The sequence below is a fragment of the Rissa tridactyla genome, chromosome 2 (assembly GCF_028500815.1).
Source record: "Rissa tridactyla isolate bRisTri1 chromosome 2, bRisTri1.patW.cur.20221130, whole genome shotgun sequence".
Taxonomy (NCBI): Eukaryota; Metazoa; Chordata; class Aves; order Charadriiformes; family Laridae; genus Rissa; species Rissa tridactyla.
Genome location: NC_071467.1, coordinates 574293 through 596484, shown reverse-complemented (window position 1 = coordinate 596484; position 22192 = coordinate 574293). Strand labels below are relative to the sequence as shown.

Sequence of the window (22192 nt, the reverse complement as noted above, 5' to 3'; positions counted from 1 at the left end):
AGCTGGTTGAGAGTGCATGGGTTAAGATTAAAGGGAAGACAGGGGAAGGCCATGTTACAGTAGGGGTCTGCTGCAGGCCACCTGACCAGCAGAGCCGAGCAGATGAGGCCCTCCATAGGCAGATAGAAGTGGCTCCGCGTTCACAGGCCCTGGTCCTTGTGGGGGATTTCAGCCACCCTGACATCTGCTGGAGAGACCACACAGCAAGGCACCGGCAATCCAGGGTGTTCCTGGAATGCACAGATGACAACTTCCTCCTCCAAATGGTAGAGGAACCAGCAAGAAACGGTGCTATGCTGGACCTCCTTCTCACCAACAGGGAAGGGCTGGTGACCAGCGTGAGGCTCAGGGATAACCTTGGCGGCAGTGACCACGAAGCAATAGAATTTAAGATCCTCAGGGCAACTAGGAGGATGTATTCCAAGCTCACAACCCTGGACTTTAGGCATGCAGACTTTGATCGGTTCAGGGATCTGCTGGCCAAAGTGCCGTGGGACAAAGCTCTAGAGGGAAGGGGGGCCCAGGACAGCTGGTCAGTATTCAAGGATCACCTTCTCCGTGTCCAGGAGCAAACTATACCGACAAAGAGGAAGGCAGGAAAGAATGCTAGGACACCTGCCTGGATGCACAGGGAGCTCCTGGACACACTGTCACACAAAAAGAAACTTTATAAGGAGTGGAAGAAAGGACAGCTGCAATGGGGGGCATACAAGGAAGCTCTCTGAATAGCAAGAGACCTGGTGAGAAAAGCTAAAGCTCAGTTAGAGTTAAATCTAGCCAAGCAGATCAAGGGAAACGGCAAACATTTCTATAGGTACATTAATGGTAAGAAGAAGACTAGGCAGGGTGTGGGCCCCCTCAGAAAGGAAACGGGGCAGCTGGTGACAAGTGACATGGAGAAGGACGAGGTTCTCAACGACTTCTTTTCCTCACTCTTCACTGGCAAGGGTTCCAGCCACACTCCCGGAGTCACAGAAGACAATGGCAGGGGTTGGACAGAACTGCCCATTGTAAGTGAAGATCAGGCTCGTCACCATCTGATGAACTTGAAAGTAAACAAGTCCATGGGACCCGATGGGATACACCCATGCGTACTGAAGGAACTGGCGGATGAGGTTGATAAACCGCTCTCTATTATATTCCGAAAGTGAAGGCAGTCTGGTGAAGTCCCCACTGACTGGAAAAGGGGAAACATAATCCCCATTTTCAAAAAGGGAAAGGAGGAGGAACCAGGGAACTATAGGCCAGTCAGTCTCACCTCCGTGCCTGGTAAGATTATGGAGCACATCCTCCACAAGGCACTGCGGAGGCAGAAGAAAAACAAAGAGGTGACTGGGTACAATGAACACGGCTTCACCAAGGGCAAATCCAGCCTGACAAACCTGGTGGCCTTCTATGAGAAGGTCACAACATCAATAGACAAGGGGAGAGCAACTGACGTCATTTCCTGGACCTGAGTAAAGCCTTTGACACTGTCCCGCATGACATCCTGGTCTCCAAGCTGATAAAATATGGCTTTGGTGGACTGACAGTTCAGTGGATAAAGAACTGGCTTGACGGCCGCACCCAAAGAGTGGCTGTCAATGGGTCCATGTCCAAGTGGAGGCCAGTGACAAGTGGAGTCCCTCAAGGATCAGTACTGGGACCGGTCTTGTTTAACATCTTTGTCAGAGACACGGACAGTGGCATAGAGTGCACCCTCAGCAAGTTTGCCGACGACACCAAGCTGTGTGGGGCGGCTGCCACGCTGGACGGAAGGGATGCCATCCAGAGCAACCTTGACAGGCTGGAGAGGTGGGCCCATGCCAACCTCATGAAGTTCAACAAGAACAAGTGCAAGGTCCTCCATCTGGGTCGGGGCAATCCCAAGCACCGATATAGGCTGGGCAGTCACTGGCTTGAGAGCAGCCCTGAAGAAAAGGACTTGGGGGTGCTGGTGGACAAGAGGCTCAACGTGAGCCGTCAGTGCGCACTTGCAGCCCAGAAAGCCAATCGTATCCTGGTCTGCATCAGGAGAAACGTGGCCAGCAGGTCGAGGGAGGTGATTCTCCGCCTCTACTCCACTCTCGGGAGACCCCACCTGGAGTACTGCATCCAATTCTGGAGCCCCTACTACAAGAAAGATATGGACGTGCTGGAACGTGTCCAGAGAAGGGCCACGAGGATGATCAGAGGGCTGGAGCACCTCTCCTATGACGACAGACTGAGAGAGTTGGGGTTGTTCAGTCTGGAGAAAAGAAGGCTCCGAGGAGACCTTCTAGTGGCCTACCAGTATCTTAAGGGGGCCTACAAGAAAGATGGGGAGGGACTTTTTAGGATGTCGGGTAATGGTAGGACTAGAGGGAATGGATTAAAACTAGAGATGGGACGATTCAGACTGGGCGTTAGGAAGAACTTCTTCACCGTGAGGGTGGTGAGACACTGGAGCAGGTTGCCCAGAGAGGTGGTGGAAGCCCCATCCCTGGAAGTTATTAAGGCCAGGCTGGACGGGGCTCTGAGCAACCTGATCTAGTGGGAGGTGTCCCTGCCCATGGCAGGGGGGTTGGAACTAGATGATCTTTAAGGTCCCTTCCAACCCTAACGATTCTATGATTCTATGGGTGGATGAGTCTTTTAGCCCTTGGCAGGAGCTAAGGAAGCGTGGTGTGGGTGGATACAACTCTTAAAATTTATTGTTAAGTCTTAGATCCCGATGATCTTCACTTCAGAAGCAGGGTTCTGCCTGTGTCAGCCGTCTGAGCTCCGTGTTAGTCCCGGTGCTGAAAGTAAACGTTCTGTGAGTCAGTGGAATCTGTGAAACCTTGGGGAAGGATTGGGTCTTCCCCTAAGCAGTTCTCTCACCTTTTATTTTCTTTTTTTTTTTTTGTTAATACAGACTGTGATACAGAAAGTGGTTGTTTATCCCCAAGCTTACTCGGGTAATCAGTAGTTGATTATTCTCATCTTGCTGTGTTCAGTTCCTTTCTTTTAGTTTCCGTTAGTAAAAGATGGAAGAAACAAGCCGTAGGGGTTCAGGAATACGGATCTGTTAAGTTGTTGTAAGAAGGAAAGGGATCTTCTACGTGGGTTTGAGGAGAAATCAACTCAGTAGAAAGGTGGAAAGTAAACAGGTGGAGATAAAGAAGCATAAGACGCTTTGAAAAAGATATTAATTTCTAATATGACTTCTTTGAAGGTAAAGGCTTCAAACTTTATTTCTGATTCCTTGATGTACTTTTTTTTTTTTTTTAACTTTCTTCAAGTGAAACTTCTCTCATCCCTGCAGCTAACGCTGTAGCTCACGGCTAACGGTAACGAGTCGAACCTTCCCCCCGCCGCGTGCAGCCCCTGCAGGTCTGAAAGGCGGGATGGCTTTTAGGCGTTTATCACGTCCTTGGCGTCAGGAGGCCCTGCCTCAGCTTTAAATCCCGGCGATTTCTCGAGTGTAACGTTGCCACTTTCTGTTCAGAGACTCGGATTTGCTAATTGGAGGCCGAAAGTGGTGTGGGAAAGCCCCACTGCTCGCGCTCTCACCGGCGCCTCTCCTCTCGGCCCCTGGGGGGGGCAGTGGCTGAGCCATGTTTTCCAAAGGGCATGCAGTTAGAAATGCGTTTTCCTCGTTGTTTCAAATCAGCCCGTGTTTCTCCCATGTGAAGATGAGACGGCACCCGGCTGAGCTGCTGGGCAGCAAGTTTAAAAGGCAGATATCTCCTAATGTCGCTCACGGGTTGTGTAATCCCTCCCGACAATGATGGTGCGCAGGCCAAAACCGTAGAAGAATTTGACAAGAGTTCAAGGAGGATGGATTGTTTTCTTATAAAACACAACGTCTGGATGTAATTTCTCGCCTCGAAAGTACCAGAACTGCCGTAGCACCAGTTTGCTGGGGAAAGTCGCTGTTGCCTTGCTCAGACTTTCCCCCAAGTGTGTGAGGTGGCGTCTTGTCTCCCTGGACCTTCAGCCTGACGTGGGACACCAAGTCTTCTTAACTCCGCAGCAGATTTCTCCATTGAAACAACCGAGCTGAAGTATATTTGGGATGCAAATAGTATGACTCGTTGCAGACTAGTGTATTTCTGACATTATTTGCTACATTTACCTCCCCCTCCGAGGCAAGCACTCACCTCAACTAGGAGCTGGCTCCTGCCAAAGCCTGCGGATCGTCTTCGCCTCTCTGCTAGTGCGTCGACTCAGTGAGTTGATTCAGCTTTTTGTGCTCCGTACGTTGATTGTTTTTTTTTTTTTTTTTTCCCTGCGTATTTTTTTGTTGAACAGTTGAGTTTTAGTGACTCATCCTGCTGACACTTGACTGGAGACCAGATCATTTGAGGAGAGGCTGAGGGAGCTGGGCATGTTTAGCTTGCAGAAGAGGAGGCTGAGAGGAGACCTCATTGCCCTCTACAACTCCCTGAAAGGAGGGTGGAGAGAGGTGGGTGTTGGCCTCTTCTCCCAGGTGAATAATGAGAGGCCCAGAGGAAATGGGCTGAAGCCGCGGCAGGGGAGGTTTAGGTTAGATATTAGGAAGAATGACTTTACTGAAGGAGTGGTCAGGCACTGGGACAGCCTGCCCAGGGAGGGGGTTGAGTCACCATCCCTGGAGGTGTTTAAGAAACGTCTAGATTTGGAGCTTCAGGGCATGCTCCAGTGACAGAGATTGTAGGGGTTTTTTGTGTGTGTGTATGATTGGACTAGATGATCTCAAAGGTCCTTTCCAACCATGAAGATTCGATGATTCTATGACTGCTGGAGGTAATGGGAAAGTGTACCTGGGTATGGTAGGAAGAGGGGGACAACCTGTTGAGTTAGTTGGAAGGTGGGCAGCTTGTGCGTCTCTGGAGGCAGGAGATGATCTGGGGAAGCCGCATGGCATTGCTCTGATCCTGGAGAAGCTCCTGCTTAGGCATCTTCTCTTGGCTGCTGTCACACATAGACCTCTGTTGTGGCTTGATGGGCAGCTCTTGGGCTAGTGCTGAACCTTCCCTGCCTGCATCCCTCGTGCTGGCTGTAGCACTTGTCATGATCTCGGTGAACTGAGGTTGGGAAAAGCTCAGAGAAGTGCCGGAGCCAGTAGGGCAGGGGAAGGAAGCTGCGCCCGCTTTGGTGGCAGTGACTTGGCTGCATCTTTGTCTCATTTGTCGGGACTCCTCAGCCTATCCACTGGTGATGTGATGCTCTCCTCTTCCCTCCTGGCAGCCCTGGGGCTCACCTGAATCCAGGTGGGGTTGTTCAGCCTGGAGAAGGTTCCGGGGAGACCTTCCAGCCCCTTCCAGCCCCTAAAGGGGCTCTGGGAAAGCTGGGGAGGGACTCTGGAGCAGGGAGGGGAGCCACGGGACGAGGGGCAACGGTTTTGAGCTAAAAGAGGGGAGGTTTAGATGAGATCTTGGGAAGAATTCTTGACTGTGAGGGTGGTGAGCCCCTGGCCCAGGTTGCCCAGAGAAGCTGTGGCTGCCCCATCCCTGGAGGGGTTCAAGGCCAGGTTGGACGGGGCTTTGAGCAACCTGGGCTGGTGGGAGGTGTCCCTGCCCAGGGCAGGGGGTGGCACTGGGTGGCCTTTAAAGGTCCCCTCCCACCCAAACCATTCCATGATTCTAGGAGGCAAATAAATGGTGCTCAAGAGCAGGCAGAGCCAGAGCTTTCCCTGGGCGGTGAGTCCATAAATCAGCACAAGCTGCAGTGTGCAGTGTCACTCCTTGGAAGGTTTGCAGATACACGAGGGTGGTGGCGAGGTGAGGAGAGGCGTCTTCTCTCCTGCTCTGCCTGCGTTGTCCTGTCTTCCTTGTGGTCATCGGACCCTCTGCTGGGCCTGTTCCATCTGCTGAAGTGAAAGAGCTGGGGTGATTCAGAGGGACCCTGGGGTAAACGAGGGACGGAGCGAGACCTCTCTTTTCTTGCAGTTGTTACCTTTTTTTTGGCTGGCCCTGCATCTTGTGAATTCATATCTTCAGAGCATCCCCTGTTAGAGGGAAGGCTCGGTTAAACCATCTGCTGATGCTTTGCATTTATATTACTCATCTGGAAGGGAGCGTCTGGTTCAGAGCCATCAGCTGGGTTCTCTTCACTTGGGGAACAGGGACAGAAGAGGTGGGGAGGGAGGGTGTGCTCCTGCAGCTCCTGACGGGGAGTTAGGACGATGCTGTGAAATTCAGTAGCCCACCCAGGCAGTCACTTTTGTCTAATTCTTAAGCCTGGATTTAGAATATGCTGCACTTGGGCTTGCAGAGCTTGAGTCCTTGTATCATAGAATCATAGGGTTGGAAGGGACCTCTGGAGATCATCTAGTCCAACCCCCTGACAGAGCAGGGGCACCCAGAGCAGGTTGGATGCGTCCAGGCGGGTTTGGGATGTCTCCAGAGACGGAGACTCCCCCACCTCTCTGGGCAGCCTGTGCCAGGGCTCTGCCACCCTCAAAGGAAAGAAGTTCCTCCTCATCTTTAGGTGGAACTTCCTATGCTCAAGTTTGTGCCCGTTACCTCTTGTCCTGTCCCCGGGCACCACTGAGAAGAGCCTGGCCCCATCCTCCTGACGCCCACCCTTGAAGTATTTATCAGCGTTGATAAGGTCCCCCCTCAGTCGTCTTTTTTCCAGCCTGAAGAGACCCAAATCCCTCAGCCTTTCTCCATCAGAGAGGTGTTCCATCCCCTCATCACCTTGGTAGCCCTTTGCCGTCCCCTCCCCAGCAGTTCCCTGTCCCTCTTGACCCGGGGAGCCCAGAACTGGACGCAGCACTCCAGCTGTGGCCTCCCCAGGGCAGAGCAGAGGGGGAGGATGACCTCCCTCCACCTGCTGGCCACGCTCTTCTTGATGCCCCCCAGGATGCCATTGGCCTTCTTGGCCACGAGGGCACATTGCTGGCTCATGGTCATCCCGTTGTCCCCAGGACTCCCAGGTCTCTTTCAGCTGAGCTGCTCTCCAGCGGGTCACCCCCAACCTGTCCTGGTGCGGGGGGTTGTCCCTCCCCAGGGGCAGCACCCTGCACTTGCCCTTGTTGAATTTCATAAGGTTCCTCTTTGCCCAGATCTCCAACCTGTCAAGGTCTCTCCACCAGCAGGCTAAACGTGACCACCTGCTGCTGGCGAACCCCATGCCCTCACCTCTGCTGCAGCAGAAGCCAGGATTGCAGTAGAGGACAGTCCATGTGGTAGGCACGGGGTGCTCCAGCAAGGCCGTGAATGTTACCGTCCAGAGCGGTACGGGCAGATAAGTGACCCTGAGCCTTGCCCTGATTTAGACCTAGAGGCGGCTGGACTATTTGGGAGGGTGACTCAGACTTGGAAAGCCACCACACGTGGAACAGCAAACCCTCCAGGGCACGCTGATCTTCAGCAAAGTACGAGTGAGGTGCTGCTTCCACGCGGCCGGGTTTCGGGCTGATGGTTCTGTTAATGTTCCCGGACAGTGGAGGGGAGCAGAGGGCATGAAATAACCTCATCAGCAGCTTGTTTTGCCTGTAGACACGTACACGCTTTCTGCACAGCTTGCCAAATTCGAGGCCGGCTCTCCTGAGGTCGGTGCTGAGGTCTTTGCCCGCGCTAGGAAAATTACCCCCTGCTGAAACTGGCTGTCACCGGGTTCGGTCCTTCAAGAAGAGGATTCCTGGTGGCATAACTTAACTCTGGGTGTGCGGGAGACACCGCTTCCCCTCCGGCTCCTCTAAACCCAGCGTGAGCTGAAGGCAAGGGACTCGCTTCAGCCAAGTATTGTATGGAAAACCTGAACTTACAGCTGGAAATGAGGAACGTGCAGAAGAATTACGATACTGGTGTGCTTCTAAAGAGTTCTGATTTATGGCCCATGAAAGTTAACTGAAAATTGAGGAATCGGAAAGAGGAAGGGTTTATAGCTGCCAAGCGGTGAACGGGGGAAATGTGAGGTTTTGTCTTATATTTAATCCCTCATGTGCATAGATAACAGCAGCTTTCATGGTTCTGCAAGCAGGAGTTGATCCAGGCTGGTATATAGGGCGAGGGTTTGTTAAATAAGGCATCGGGCTTTTAATAAAATAAAATTCAGCCGTTGTTCAGAGCTTTTATGTTTGAAATGCTTCTTTTCGCATTCTGCGTTTGCAAAGCAAACTGAAAACAAAACTTACTCCGGTAGGCATGGCGATCAAAATAAAACGCGGATTTTTACAGGGCAATGAGAGCTTGTAATTGTAATAGTAATTGCGCTGGATTCTTGAATTTCAATTCAAGAATGTGTGCCTTTAAAGGTGGAGTTTTTTATCTCAAACAAGCTAAAAGGTGCGTTTGGAATCCTGAGGTGAAGGTCCAGTGTTAAGGTAGGAGGTTGAGGTAAGAGTGTTACTGAGAGCATCAAGAGGAGCGTTTAATGGAGAACCTCTACGTAGAGCTGGAGAGGGCTGGGAGCCAAAACCACTGGATCCGCTCCCAGTGCTGCTGGGAAGGGGCTTTGAGGCGGTGATCTGCCGAGGCATCGCAAAACGGAATGTTTGGAAACCGTCCTTTGAGACCTTGGCTTTTCAGGTGTCCGCCTCCACCATCCCTTCTCCCCTTTTAAATAACTTTGTCAGCTTTTTGAGCAGAGATGACACCGCTGTCCTCTTCCCAAACGGCACAGGAGCTCTCGGACCACCTCGAGGAGCCCATTTCGAGGACGGGGATGGTTTTCTGCTGAAGGCTGTGGAGCTGTGATCCTGCGCGGTCTTGCCCTGCGCTCGTTCATGCCAGGCACTTTGTTTCCTTCGTAGAAAGGAAGTTGGGAAGGAAGCTTGGGGGAAGCTGGGAAGGAAGCTTGGGGGGAGTTGGCAAGGAATCTTGGGGGAAGTTGGGAAGGAAGCTTGGAGGAAACTTTATCTCGGTAGATAGCAACAGTTTTCCCTGTTTTTCTGCGTTTTGCTCATCAGAGAGGAAAAAAGCTGTCAACTCCGCGCGGGGGCACTTGATGCTGAGCGCAGGGAATGCCACGATATTAGTTATAACTGGTGATTAGCAGGAATAAATTACTTCAGTAGTCGATCTGCTGTGGAAGTCTGTTGGATCCCCTGGTAATTATATCAATTACTGGATAAAGGGAGGCTAGCGCGGGTCCCACGCGACATTTGGTACCTCCTCCCGCCCAGTATTCTTGATTACAGATTCTCGGTCTCACTCCATGAAAACTTCTGCTTTGACCCACAAAGGGAGTGATTATTCCTTGCCTTTTTCTAGGTTTAGGACCCCTAGCCTGGCCCAAGAGGATTTCTGTTCTTGTGATACCGCTTCCGGCACAGGGTGTTTTCACTTTCACTTATAAGGAATGGTGATGAAAAGCTAATTTTAAATCCTTTTGTATACACAGAAGTTCCTTCTTTACTTCCCCCCCCCCCACATTAGCAATGTATTTTTCACAGGCTGTACTTTCTCTTACCTTTAATGTGTTTTCTAAATAGAAGTGCGGGTATCTTTCCTTGGCTCAAAGCTGTAAATCTCCAGTAACCGCGGCGCAGAAAAGGCATTACCGTGGGCAGGTAAGGACTAAGGCCACATCCGCAAAGCGAGTGAAGAAGCGGCAAAAAAACGAAGGGAAGTGTGGTGTTTGAAAATGTTTTTGTTAAGTTTTAGGTGAAGTTACAGACCGGTTAGTCTCACCTCTGTCCCTGGGAAGGTAATGGAGCGAGTCATTCTGGATGTCATCTCCAAACACGTTGAGGAACAGGAAGTCGTTGGAAGTGGTCAACATGGATTTACCAAGGGTAAATCATGCCTGACCAATCTGATAGCTTTCTATGATGTTATAACGGGTTGGCTGGATGAGGGGAGAGCCGTAGATGTCATCTACCTTGACTTTAGCAAGGCTTTTGACACTGTGTCCCATAGCATCCTCATTAGGAAGCTGAGGAAGTATGGGCTAGATGAGGTGACAGTGAGGTGGATCGAGAGCTGGCTGAGTGACAGAACTCAGAGGGTTGTGATCAGCGGCACAGAGTCCAGTTGGAGGCCTGTAACCAGTGGTGTCCCCCAGGGGTCAATACTCAGTCCAATTTTGTTCAGTATATTCATTAATGACCTGGATGATGGGACAGAGTGTATCCTCAGCAACTTCGCTGATGGTACCAAACGGGGAGGGGTGGTTGACACTCCAGAGGGCCGTGCTGCCATCCAGCGTGACCTGGACAGGCTGGAGAGCTGGGCAGAGAAGGACCTCAGGAGGTTCAACAAAAGCAAGTGTAAGGTCCTCCACCTGGGGAGGAAGAATGCCAAACACCAGTATAGGTTAGGGGTGGACCTGCTGGGAAGCAGTTCTGAGGAGAAGGGTCTGGGGGTCCTGGTAGACAGTAAATTATCCATGAGCCAACAATGTGCCCTTGTTGCCAAAAAGGCCAATGGAATCCTGGGCTGCATAGGGAAGACTGTGGCCAGTAGGTCAAAGGAGGTCATTCTCCCCCTCTACTCTGCACTGCTGAGGCCACAACTGGAATACTGTGTCCAGTTTTGGGCTCCCCAGTTGAAGAGGGACAGGGAACTACTGAAGCGGGTCCAGCGTAGGGCAACTAAGATGATTGAGGGACTGGAGCATCTCCCTTACGAGGAAAGGCTGAGAGAGCTGGGACTCTTTAGCCTGGAGAAGAGAAGGCTGAGGGGAGACCTTATTATGGCATATAAGTATCTAAAGGGTGGGTTGAAGGAGGATGGTGCCAGACTCTTTTCAATGGTTCCCAGCGACAGGACAAGGGGCAACGGGCACAAGTTAGAACATAGGAAGTTCCATTCAAATACAGGGAAAAACTTCTTTACAGTGAGGGTGACAGAGCACTGGAACAGGCTGCCCAGGGAGGGTGTGGAGTCCCCTTCTCTGGAGATTTTCAAGACCCGCCTGGATGCAGCCCTGAGGGATGTGCTCTAGGCAGTCCTGCTCTAGCAGGGGAGTTGGACTAGATGATCTCTAGACATCCCTTCCAACTCTGAAGTTTCTGTGATTCTGTGAAGTTACCAGCTGGGCTCCTCAGGGTTCCCGGGCTCTGTCTGCTGTAGTCCTTTGGCTCCTGTTGGCGTAGGAAAGGAGTATCTGCGTGAAGTGAAGTGAGTAAAGTTGGAAGGCGTCGCTATCACAGAGCCTTATCCTGCCAGGGAGACGTGGGTAAGCCCTGAAAAAGCTGCAATTAGGAGTGGTACGACCCTAATCGTACGGAATGCAAGGTCATGCAAGTAAGCGATTTTTGCTGTCTTCTGGGAATTCCCTAGTTATGCCCGCAAATAGTTGTTTCTATCTTACGAACTCGATCAGGGTGCGTTTCCTGCTGCAAAACCAAGCTTTTTAAGCTTTTTTTTTTTTTTTAAAGCGTGTGTGAGCTGAGTGACCTGATGTGGGTGACCGCGTGGTCCCCAGGAACCAGCCGGGTTTTGGCAGCGCTGCCTTTGAACCGGGAACGAGCAGTGGTGGTGCCCGAAGACCTTCCGCGGCTACTTGGGTGTAGTTTAGCAATAGGAAACCGTGGTCTGAAAGTTACGTTTCCTTAACCCAGCAAAGAAACGGCTGGGAAAAGACAAAGCCTAAGCAAACTAGGACGAGAGGAAACGGCCTGAAGTTGTGCCAGAGGAGGTTTAGGATGGATATTAGGAAAAATTTTTGCGCTGAAAGGGTTGTCAAGCGTTGGAAGAGGCTGCCCAGGGCAGTGCTGGAGTCACCATCCCTGGAGGGATTGAAAAGCCGGGCAGACGCGGCACTTAGCGATACGGTTTAGTGATGGTTTTTGTCAGTGTTGGGTTGATGGTCGGACTGGATGATCTTGAAAGGTCCCTTCCAACCTCGACCATTCTAGGATTCTGTAAATGAGTGGGACCGTGTGGGTATGAACTTCCCTTAACAAAAAATTGGAGGTCAAAAATAGGGAGGGTTCTGGATCTGCACTCTAGTAGGCCTTGTGGTGTCACAGAAGAAGTTTGAAGATAGAGTTTGAATAATTACGTGAATTCTGCAGTCCCCTGTGACAGCATGAGGCCGAGCCTGGTCCCCCACGCGGTCTCCTCGCGTCCTGCGCTGGCTGGGACAGCAGGGTGCTGTTTGATCCCTCCCGCTCTGCCGGCTCTTCCCTTGCGGGATTTCTCTTTCTTCCCGGGAAGACTCTGTGCAGAGGGACCCGGCGACGCTCTGCCATGCGTGAGCAGAGTGGGGCCGGTAAGCTGGAGAAACAGCGGTACGGCGAACAACGAAAAAAAATGGATCTTTGATCGATCTGTTTAGCGGGTGGCTTGTCTGTAGCTGCTAGAAAAAAGCCTGGTGTTGATCAGCAGCTTTGACCCGGAGCTGCGCATGCGGCAGAGGGATTTTTCCGGTGGAAAGTGCTTTCAACTGTCAGAAAACTCCCGTCCTGCTCCACTGATCTCTTGGTAAACTGGTACGGTTCCGCCTTGGAGGTCGCTTGCGTGAAGTTCCCTTATACAAAGATTGCCAGCGCCTCAACACATTTGTTTGGATTTTTTTCTTGGAAGCTGAAGCTCGTCTCTTTGCACGCAAGAGGAATGCAGTCTCGGACCCCAGGTGGTGACGGGGTGTCTCACAGTGGCGTAGGGGGGAGCTTTAGGGAAAGTCGGTCTTCAAAAAGGCAAGTTTCAAATCTCCATGCTGGAAATGGCGACTTGTGTAGGGTTTTTGGACTGGAGCGGGGTTCTCTTTCCATCGCGCTGAAGCCGGAAACAGTGCGGTGATGGAAAGCAGCTTGGGCAGAACCAACGCCGGCACGTGCTCCTTCCGTGTAGCAGTAGGGAAGGAGAATTTCTTTACCAGAGTTACACGACTCGTTTCCCAAACGCGGTATGAAGAGTCTGTTTCCTGCAGAGCCGAACACGTGGACGCAGAGGTCTGGGGTTGTCGCAGGCAGCCTGGATTTCTGAAATTCAGTGATTGTACCCCTTATCCTGTTTCCAGTGCTTGTCGGATGGGCTGTGAGCCGGTTTGGCTGCCTGGCCTCACAGGAAACTTCTGGAAGGTTTCTGCTGCTGAATTTGTAAGTTGGATCAGGTCTTGGGCAAGAGAGGGAGAGGAATCTGTGGAGCATCATGGTCTGTGCAAGGTGACGAGAGCATAGAGCTGAGATCAAGGGGAAGGGGAGGGAGGACAAATTTTTGGTTACAGCACGCCGATGCAGAGGTTCTGCTCATCCTGCCTGATCCCGTCCTGAACTAAAGATGAGGATGAGCACAGACCCCAGCCATCGCAAGTACCTTGATCCAGAACCTCCAGTTCCTTCACCGGAATGGCTGCTACTGCCACCGCGGTTGGTATCGACTTTACACATGGAATTTTCATATTTCTAGCCAAAAGTGTGTACGTATCGGCAAGGATAGGCGTCACTGTGTGGCCTTGCCTCCCCAGGAGCTGTGACAGGCCGGTGGCCGGTGTCTAACTGCAGGCACAGTCACCCGAGGCAGCCTCCCGATGAGTTGTGTGGAGGGTCACACGAAGACTGGCTTTCACTGTGGCCACGGGCCCCAGAGCAGGTACGCTCAGATTCAGCTCCAGATTAGGTCTTGTGAAAGTGTAGAGTCATAGAATCGTTTGGGTTGGAAAAGACTCTTGGGATCATCGAGTCCAACCATCATCTTCACTCTACGGAGTTCTCCCCTGCACCACATCCCCCAACACCATGTCTAAATGAGTCTTAAACACCTTCAGGGATGGCGACTCCACCACCTCCCCGGGCAGCCTGTTCCAGTGTCCGACCACTCTGTCTGGGAAGAATTTCTTCCTAATGTCCAGCCTGAACCTCCCCTGCTGCAGCTTGAACCCACTCCCTCGTGTTCTATCGCTGGTGACCCGTGAGAAGAGACCAGCCCCAACCTCTCTACAACGGCCTTTCAAGTAGCTGTAGAGAGTGATGAGGTCTCCCCTCAGCCTCCTCTTCCTCACACTAAACAGTCCCAGCTCCTTCCATCGCTCCTCATCAGATTTATTCTCCAGGCCCTTCACCACCTTCGTTGCCCTCCTCTGCCCTCGCTCCAGCACCTCGAGATCTCTCTCCTGTTGAGGTGCCCAGAACTGGACACAAGACTCAAGGGGTGGCCTCACCAGTGCTGAGTACAGGGGGACAATCGCCTCCCTGCTTCTGCTGGTCACACCATTTCTAATACAAGCCAGGATGGCATTGGCCCTCTCGGCCACCTGGGCACACTGCTGGCTCACGTTCGGCCGCGTGTCAATTAGAACCCCCAGGTCCTTTTCCGCTGGGCAGCTCTCCAGCCACACTGCCCCAGGCCTGTACGTCCATGGGGTTGTTGTGGCCCAAGTGCAGGACCCGGCACTTGGCCTTGTTGAAGCTCGTACTGTTAGCGTTGGCCCATTGGTCCAATCTATCCAAGTCTCTCTGTAGAGCCTCCCTGTCCTCATGCAGACACCACTTCACTTGGTGTCATCTGCAGACTTACTGATGATACACTCTATGTCCTTATCAAGGTCATCAATGAAGATGTTAAACAGAAATGGTCCCAACACTGAGCCCTGAGGGACACCACTTGTGACCGGCTGCCAGCTGGAGTTAACTCCATTGACCACCACTCTTTGGGACCGTCCAGCCAGTGCTTGATCCAGCAGATCGTATGCTCATTCCGGCCATGAGCCGCCAGTTTTTCCATGAGAATTCTATGGAGGACAGTGTAAATGTGCTAAACTCGACAGTTCTTCACACGTGGTGCGGATGCTTCTAATTGCGTCACTTTGGTTGTGGCTGCTTGGGTCTGGTGACTCCCGGACCATCGTCAGCCCAGCTGGATACAAATGCTTCTCGGTCCAGCGCTGCGTACGCCAGCCCCGCTGCGCTCAGCGGGTGGGTCTCCCCCTTTTAACTGGCCACGAAGGTTGTCTTCTGAACAGTAGGTCAGCTGCTGGTAGGAGAAAGGTTTCTTTTTTGTGTGTTGAAAGGCGCGTCTGTCAACACTCGTGTCTACTGGAGAACGAGGGCGGTTCATTTTGCTTGGAAGTCAGCGTGTCAGCGTTTCCGCTCATCAGCGGCGTTTGTCCCTACCCTTGCGCCGGTTGTGGGGCTGCACGCGTAACTGTGCTGGGGAGCTGGTCCTAGGTCAAACTCACTAGTCAAAAAACTTAGAACGTGGATTAATTCAGGTGAGAAGGAGCTTCTGGTGGTCTGTAGTACCAAGCTCTGGCTCAGAGCAGGATCTGCTCTGGGGTCGGACCAGGTTACTCTGCTCCTGACCCAGACTTGCTCCTCTGTATCCCAGCACCTCGTAGGTGAGGTCCCCGCTTGTGCCTGCCTTATTACTGTCCTCTGCTCCTGTCTCTCCTTCCCTCACGGAGCTGCTGGTCCTCGTTCTCCCCGACACCCCGAAGTGGTCTCCTCCCCGGGCTGAACAAGCCCCGCTCCCTCAGCCTCCCCTTTCCGGGCAAGAGCTGCAGCCCCATCACCACCCTGCCGACCTTCTGCTGAATTCGCTCCAGTTTTTCCATGGTTTTGTGTATTGATTCAGCAGCCCAGGAGGCTGGTGGCCCCTTCCCTCTTGGCCAGGGCATGATGCCGGCGCGCTCGGCTCTGCCTGCCGGGACCCCCCAGATCTTCTCCACAGCCAGGATCAGCACGACGAGCTGCTTTCGGTGCGGTGAGACGGAGCAGTTCGCACCGGGCTCCAGGACCTGAATTTAACAAGGCCGAGTTTCACACCAAAGTCGCCATAATTGGGACAGGAGGAATACGTGTTTCGGAGCGGGATTCATGACACCCAGCAAGCTGTGAGTCTTCCCTGGGTCCACCGCCATGCATTTTATCCAAATCATAGAATCACGGAATGGCACCTCCTTTTTTGTCCGCCAGAAGAATAAGTGGTGTCTCCAGCCCGCGAGGCTTTGCAGGAGGAGGATGGGAGGAGCAGAGCGGGTGCCGGGGCAGCCGTGGAGCTCTGGAGAGCGCGGTGGGTGGTCAGAGCCCGTCTAGACTAGGAGTGAGTATGGTGTGGGCCGACAAATCCAACACGTCTCGTGTTACATGAGTCATCGGGACTTCACGTTGTCCCCCTCTCAGGGAGAGCCGAAGCTTTTGAGAAAACAACCTGATCTGTGCTGAAATGTTTGATGCTGTCTGAACGATGGCTTGGATCGCATCGAGGTGAAAGCGTACCAAAATTACGCAAGATAAGCTGCGTTTCGCTTGCTGCCATAACTTTTGCGCTACTTCTCAAGAGATCTGCCTGCGTTGTGTCTTCCCTGTCGACAAACCCTGATAACTGCTGGGAAATGCTCCAACTCCTGCGCGCTCCCCTTGGGTGACACCGTGAGCACCGAGCGTGGTTCCAGCAGGCAGAGGGGCAGGTGTCCAGCAGGTGGGTTTCAGCTGGAGGGGGAACTTCTTCCAGCCCAGGGAGCTGAGATCCTTGACTTGGCATCCCGTAACAGTGCGGGTGAAGTGGGATTTAGAACAGGAGCCCCCTCGTCCCCTTTCTGCAACATAAGACCAGTGGAGGGTGGCGTTCTCTGTGGAGACCAGTGAGGAGTGGGGTTCCTCAGGCGTCAGTACTGGGACCAGTGCTGCTGTTTAACATCTTTGTCGGCGACATGGACACTGGGATCGAGGGCACCCTCAGTGAGTTTGCCGATGACACCAAGCCGAGGGTGGGGGGTGACACGGCTGGAGGGACGGGATGTCACCCAGAGGGACCCGGGACAGGCTGGAGAGGTGGCCCCCTGTGAACCTCCTGGGCTCCAACCGGGCCAAGTGCAGGGTCCTGCCCCCGGGTGGGGGCAGCCCCCGGTGCCAGCCCAGGCTGGGGGTGGAGGGATGGAGAGCAGCCCTGAGAGAAGGGCTTGGGGGGGCTGGAGGGGGGAAACGTGGGGCGTGAGCTGGCAATGTGAAATAGTTTTAAACTGGAAGAGGAGAGATTTAGTTGAGAAGAAACTCAAGAAACTCAACTCTTCCCAAGATATTGGGAAGAAATTCTTTGCTGTGAGGGTGGTGAGCCCCTGGCCCAGGTTGCCCAGAGAAGCTGTGGCTGCCCCATCCCTGGAGGGGTTCAAGGCCAGGTTGGACGGGGCTTTGGGCAACCTGGGCTGGTGGGAGGTGGCCCTGCCCAGGGCAGGGGGGTGGGACTCGATGGCCTTTAAAGGTCCCTTCCAACCCAAACCATTCGGTGATTCCATAAGCAGTTAACCCCGAGAAAGATCCTTGACTTCACTGATATAAGCCATTTGATTTTAAGAGGAGCATTAATGACTAATTCGTCTGACCGTGACGGTTTGAAGTGCTTTGGAAATGATTCCGAAGAGGAGAAGAACCTGAAGCCTTAGAAGTGAACGGAAATGGGATGAAATGCAACGTGGGTTTACCAAAAATTGATTGCGCCTCCTCGCCTCTCCTCTGGACATGAAATCCTTTTCTGGATAAAGGAATTGGGGCAGATCTAATGCGTCTGGACTTCTGCAGAGCATTTGATCCCCCGCCGCATGGAAAATCACAAATGAAAGTGGAGAAGCTGAGGATTAGTACAAGAATTGTGGGGGAGGGACTGGCTAAAGCAGAGACAGCAGTTAGTTTTTGGAAGGTCGCTCCAGTCTGGAGAAGAGAGGTCGTGGCAGAGCTGCTCCGAGAACAAATCGTGGAACGCTCTTTTCGAATGCGGGTTTTTGTAACGGCTTTGGCGCAGAAGGTGCGTGGAGAAAACTTTCACAAAACGCTGTTGGGCTTTGTTAAGGCGGCAAAGATTTGGGATGCCGTGCGGGAGAAACCAGGCAGCCTTGGGGGCTGGAATAAGAGAAACGAGGCAGAATTTGGTGAAGGCCGGTGCGGGGCTGATTGAGTCCTAACTGTCCAAATAATCCTGTCGTGTACCGACAGTGTGTGTGTGTCAGTGTGTGTGTGTGCGCGCGCCCATTGGAGGTGACCTAACGCCAGGACGGGAGAAGAGCTGGGTAAGCGAAAGGTAGTTGGTGCGAGCGCAAGACAAGGCGCGTGAGCCGGCCGTGAGCGGTCTGGAAATGGAAATTTCTAATAATTGCGTAGAGAAGTGCTTAAGTGGTACAGTGTTAAAAATACACATTTTTGGATGAATCTCCAAGTTTTGAAGGAAATAGAAGCATAGAATGGTCTGGGTTGGAAGGCACCTTTCAGACCATGGAGTCCAACCATCAGCCCAACGCTGCCAAACCCACCGCTACCCCGCGTCCCTCAGCGCCACGTCTGCCCGGCTTTTCCATCCCTCCAGGGATGGCGACTCCCCCGCTGCCCTGGGCAGCCTCTTCCAACGCCCGACAGCCCTTTCCATGAAGGAATTTTCCCCAATATCCATCCTAAACCTGCCCTGGCGCAACTGGAGGCCGTTTTCTCTTGTCCTAGTCACTAATGTGATTCTGGTAGGCCCTCAGCCTTCAGATCTAACACTGTCTTCAGGTCCCTCTTCCTCCTCCCTTCCTGGGAAGGAACAGGTACTGCCTTGAAACCTGGGTGAAACTCCTGAAGAAATTTCTCCAGCCTGGAGAAGAGAAGGCTCCGGAGAGAACTCAGAGCCCCTTCCAGTCCCTAAAGGGGCTCCAGGAAAGCTGGGGAGGGACTTTGGATCAGGGAGGGGAGCCGTGGGACAGTTTTAAACCAAAAGAGGGGAGATTTAGGTGAGATATCGGGAAGAAATTCTTTGCTGTGAGGGTGGTGAGCCTCTGGCCCAGGTTGCCCAGAGAGCTGGTGGATGCTCCATCCCTGGAAACATTCCAGGCCAGGTTGGACGGGGCTTGGAGCAACCTGATCTAGTGGAAGATGTCCCTGCCCGTGGCAGAGGGTGGCACTGGGTGGGCTTTAAAGGTCCCTTCCCACCCAAACCGTTCTGTGATCAGTGATTCTAAGAAACTCTTTGAAGTTGATGGACACAATAGCCATCTTTCTGTGAAAACAGAGGAAGAATCTGTTACGCTAGTTAGCACGGATGGACTCCTGTGGAGTAGTTAAACCCGGGAAGACCCGGCCGGGCTGGGCAGGAGCAGTTGGGTTGGGGAGGCCAGGTTGGGGGATCTGGACGTAGATGAAGGGAGCGGAGCATTTTGGATGCAGCGATGTACAGCAAAAGCCTGTGGTGCCGTGGAGTTCACGGGGAGGACCACCAGCAAGCTTCATCGTTTTAGGGGGCAAGACAGCAAGAACTCTGGAGTGGAGCAGGAACTCTGGAGTGGAGCAGCTCCAGCAAAACAAAAAACCTTGGAATGGGACTCAAAGGTGTTTCATTTATTATGGTTTGCCATCTTTAGGGAGGTGGCTGGCGTGCGCCTTCTTCCTTCATTGCCATCTTTCTGTTGCATGTTTTTGCCGTTAGAATCGGCTCGGGGTACTTGTAGGTATTGGCCAAGGAGTAACGGAGCTTAATGAAAACAGATACTCAAGCGCAGGTGAATCCTCTGAAGGAGTAATGAAACTCATCCGTGGACCAAAAAGCCCAAACTGTCGACTTTTACTAAAATTTACTACCCCGTACCTGGTTTTGTTATTGGCAGGCAGAATCTTTTGAAGTCTGTTTTGAGCTGGGTTTGTTGGTTTTGGGTTTTTTTTTTTTTTAGTAGGCTTAATTCTTCAGGATTAATGCTGCGCTGAATTTGCCCAGTAACTTAGAAAATAAGACGTGCCTGTTGGAAAATCAAGTCTTGTGGCTGTTTGCTGGGATGCTCTTAAGTCAGTTCAGAAGACCTTGGTGTCGTCTTTTCCCTGGGAGGTTCGTGCTGGGACTGGGAGAATCTCGGCGGGTGCCGGCGGTGTTTACTGGTGACCCTGATCTGATGAGACCGGAGTTCCCAGAGCGCTCGTGGCTTTGTGTTTGTCTTGTTGCTCAGCACAGTAAGGGGAGAGGGGACTCCTGGACCTGCTGCAGCAAGACCTGGTTTAATATTGAAGCGGCAGCCCCCGCTTGAGCCGGTGCTTTCATCGAGTCACTCCTGAACTTGGCGGGGGGGACGACTACTTTGGAGTTCTGGAGGCACCGTCCCTCTGCTCTCCTGTGGGTGGTCTGGCCCGGCCCCGCCGCTTTCCTTTTGAACTAAGAAGTCTGATCGCTGCAGGGCCGTGCAACGACTTCTCGGTATCTGCTCAGGCTTGGCTCTCCCCGGCTGCTCCGCCAGCCCCGCGCGCCGGTGGTACGCGGGATGACATTAGCAGGAGGACGGAGCGGGAGCAGGACTTCGTCACGGCAGAAAATCCGGGTTGTAAAACGCATTAGGAGTTCTTGTGTCGCTTTGCCAGAATGAAAATCCCTTCTCTGCTGTTCTGCAGATGTTTGTGTTGACAGCGTAATGCCTGCTCGGCGTGCCAGAAAGGTAATAGAAACCACACTTGATAAAACGGCGCCACAGACCTGGAGCTAAGTGGCTGAAACGTGATCCCGACTACTAGTCAAGATAGTTATAATAGCCGAAATAACTAGTTGTTCTTGGCGTGCGCTGTTCTGTCGGGGAGAACTCGTGGTCCAAAATCCGGCAGCAGAAGCACCTGCCTCCTTGCCCGTTCCTGCTTTTTTTAATCGACGTGTAGAAAATTGGGATCGGTCGAGCGAAAAATTAAAACTTTGTGAAGTCGGTGGCGTTCTCACTCCGCCAGCAGCACTGCGCTTCGCTTTCTGCTGCTCCGCACCTCGCCTGCCTGGGCGCAGCGAGCGGCCCGAGGCCGGCGGGACGCAGAATTGCCTTCGTGCGTTTGCGGATGTTGATATGTAAAGTCAAACCGGCCTGGGTTGTCTTAATTCGCTCAGAAGATCGTTGGCTGCCACTGCAGATACGAAAAGGAAGTTAACGGGGACAAGTTGGGGAATTGATAGATTTGCGGTTGTGCAAAGGGAGGTTTAATCTTCGTCGCCTGCTTAACCTCCTGGGTTGCATTTTTAAGTCTCTGGGGGGTTGGTCACAGCACAGAGAGCGGCGGGCTGTCTGCCCGTCCTCGTGAACCGACAGAGGCGTGGTGTTCTTCTGGGCCGAGAGCAAGGGAATGTGATTTAGCCACCGCTGCCGCCGTCTGAGACGCAGCTACGCGCTCGCCACATCGGGAGCTGAAGGATGGGTTTGGGCTTCCATTGGTCGGATGGTAACGGCTTCAGACCTCATAAACGACGCTCTTACCTGTGGCTGAGGGACTCCAGGAGATGGGGCCGTTACTGGTTTCACCCACAGCGACGTAGAATTTATATTTGTGAAATGAAGGGGCGGGTGGGCTCCTCTCTTCCTGTGTAACAGTGGTTGATAACGTTTCATTTTGTTTTGTTTTATTTTGTTTTTGACAGAGTGGAAGCAGCTTCCATGTGTTTGACCAAGGCCAATTTGCCAAGGAGGTGCTTCCAAAGTACTTCAAACACAACAACATGGCCAGCTTTGTACGGCAGCTCAATATGTGTAAGTATCTCCTGGGCAGCTCGGAGCGCAAAGAGTGAAGTTCCTCCTGAAATAAGGTTCCCCTCTTCTGCCCTGGTTTGCTGTAGGGGATGTTTCACTGAGTTGGGAGCACTTGCTAGCTTTGCAGTCGCCCAGTTTTGGGGGACCAAGTTTTAAACTTGGCCTCTGCTGAAGGGAATAGCAGCTTCTGCAACGGGAAACTTCTGCTCGATATAAAGAACTTCAGAGTCTCAGGCTTCTTTTATCCTGAAATTCCCTGATTATTAGCACAGGAGTTCGGAAGGCTTTCCTTGTGTTCACCCATCGTTAATGTTTGTGAGGGCACTCTTTGCCATCCCGTATCGTGAAGGAGGACCTCCTCTGGAATGCTTCCAGCGAGACAGGACCACCACATAGAAGCATAGAATGGGTTGGGTTGGAAGGGACCTCTAAAGGTCATCTAAGTCCAACCCCCCTGCAGTGAGCGGGGACATCTTCAACTAGATCAGGTTGCTCAGAGCCTCATCCAGCCTGGCCTTGAATGTCTCCAGGGATGGGGCCTCCACCACCTCTCTGGGCAACCTGGGCCAGTGTCTACCCACCCTCAGTGTAAAGAACTTCTTCCTGATGTCTAATCTAAACCTGCCCTGCTCTGGTTTAAACCATTGCACCTCGTCCTATCGCTACGTGCCCTTGCAAACAGCCCCTCCCCAGCTTTCCTGTAGGCCCCCTTCAGGGACTGGAAGGGGCTCTAAGGTCTTCCCGGAGCCTTCTCTTCTCCAGGCTGAACACCCCCAGCTCTCTCAGCCCGTCCTCTCAGCAGAGGGGCTCCAGCCCTCGGACCATCCTCGTGGCCCTCTTCTGGACCTGCGCCAGCAAATCCATGTCCTTCTTGTGCTGAGGGCTGCAGAGTTGTGACAGCTTGTTCAGTTTCTACTCGCTTTCC

General features: G+C 52.7%; 2 protein-coding genes across 6 annotated transcripts in view; one reads left to right on the top strand and one right to left on the bottom strand.

Moving 5' to 3' along the window:
* The window catches only part of LOC128904854 (uncharacterized), a 216756-nt gene that overhangs the window by 10928 nt on the left and 183636 nt on the right, over positions 1–22192 (bottom strand). The window lies entirely within an intron of this gene.
* HSF1 (heat shock transcription factor 1) overlaps positions 1–22192 on the top strand; it is an 81263-nt gene that overhangs the window by 3649 nt on the left and 55422 nt on the right. For 4 of the 5 annotated variants that reach the window (XM_054189718.1, XM_054189717.1, XM_054189716.1 and 1 more), the window contains exon 2: positions 21159–21267. In XM_054189718.1, coding sequence (XP_054045693.1) covers positions 21159–21267 — 109 coding nt within the window. Of the gene's footprint in view, positions 1–4151; positions 4173–21158; positions 21268–22192 lie in introns of those variants that run through there. The other variant, XM_054189719.1, reaches the window with a different exon arrangement.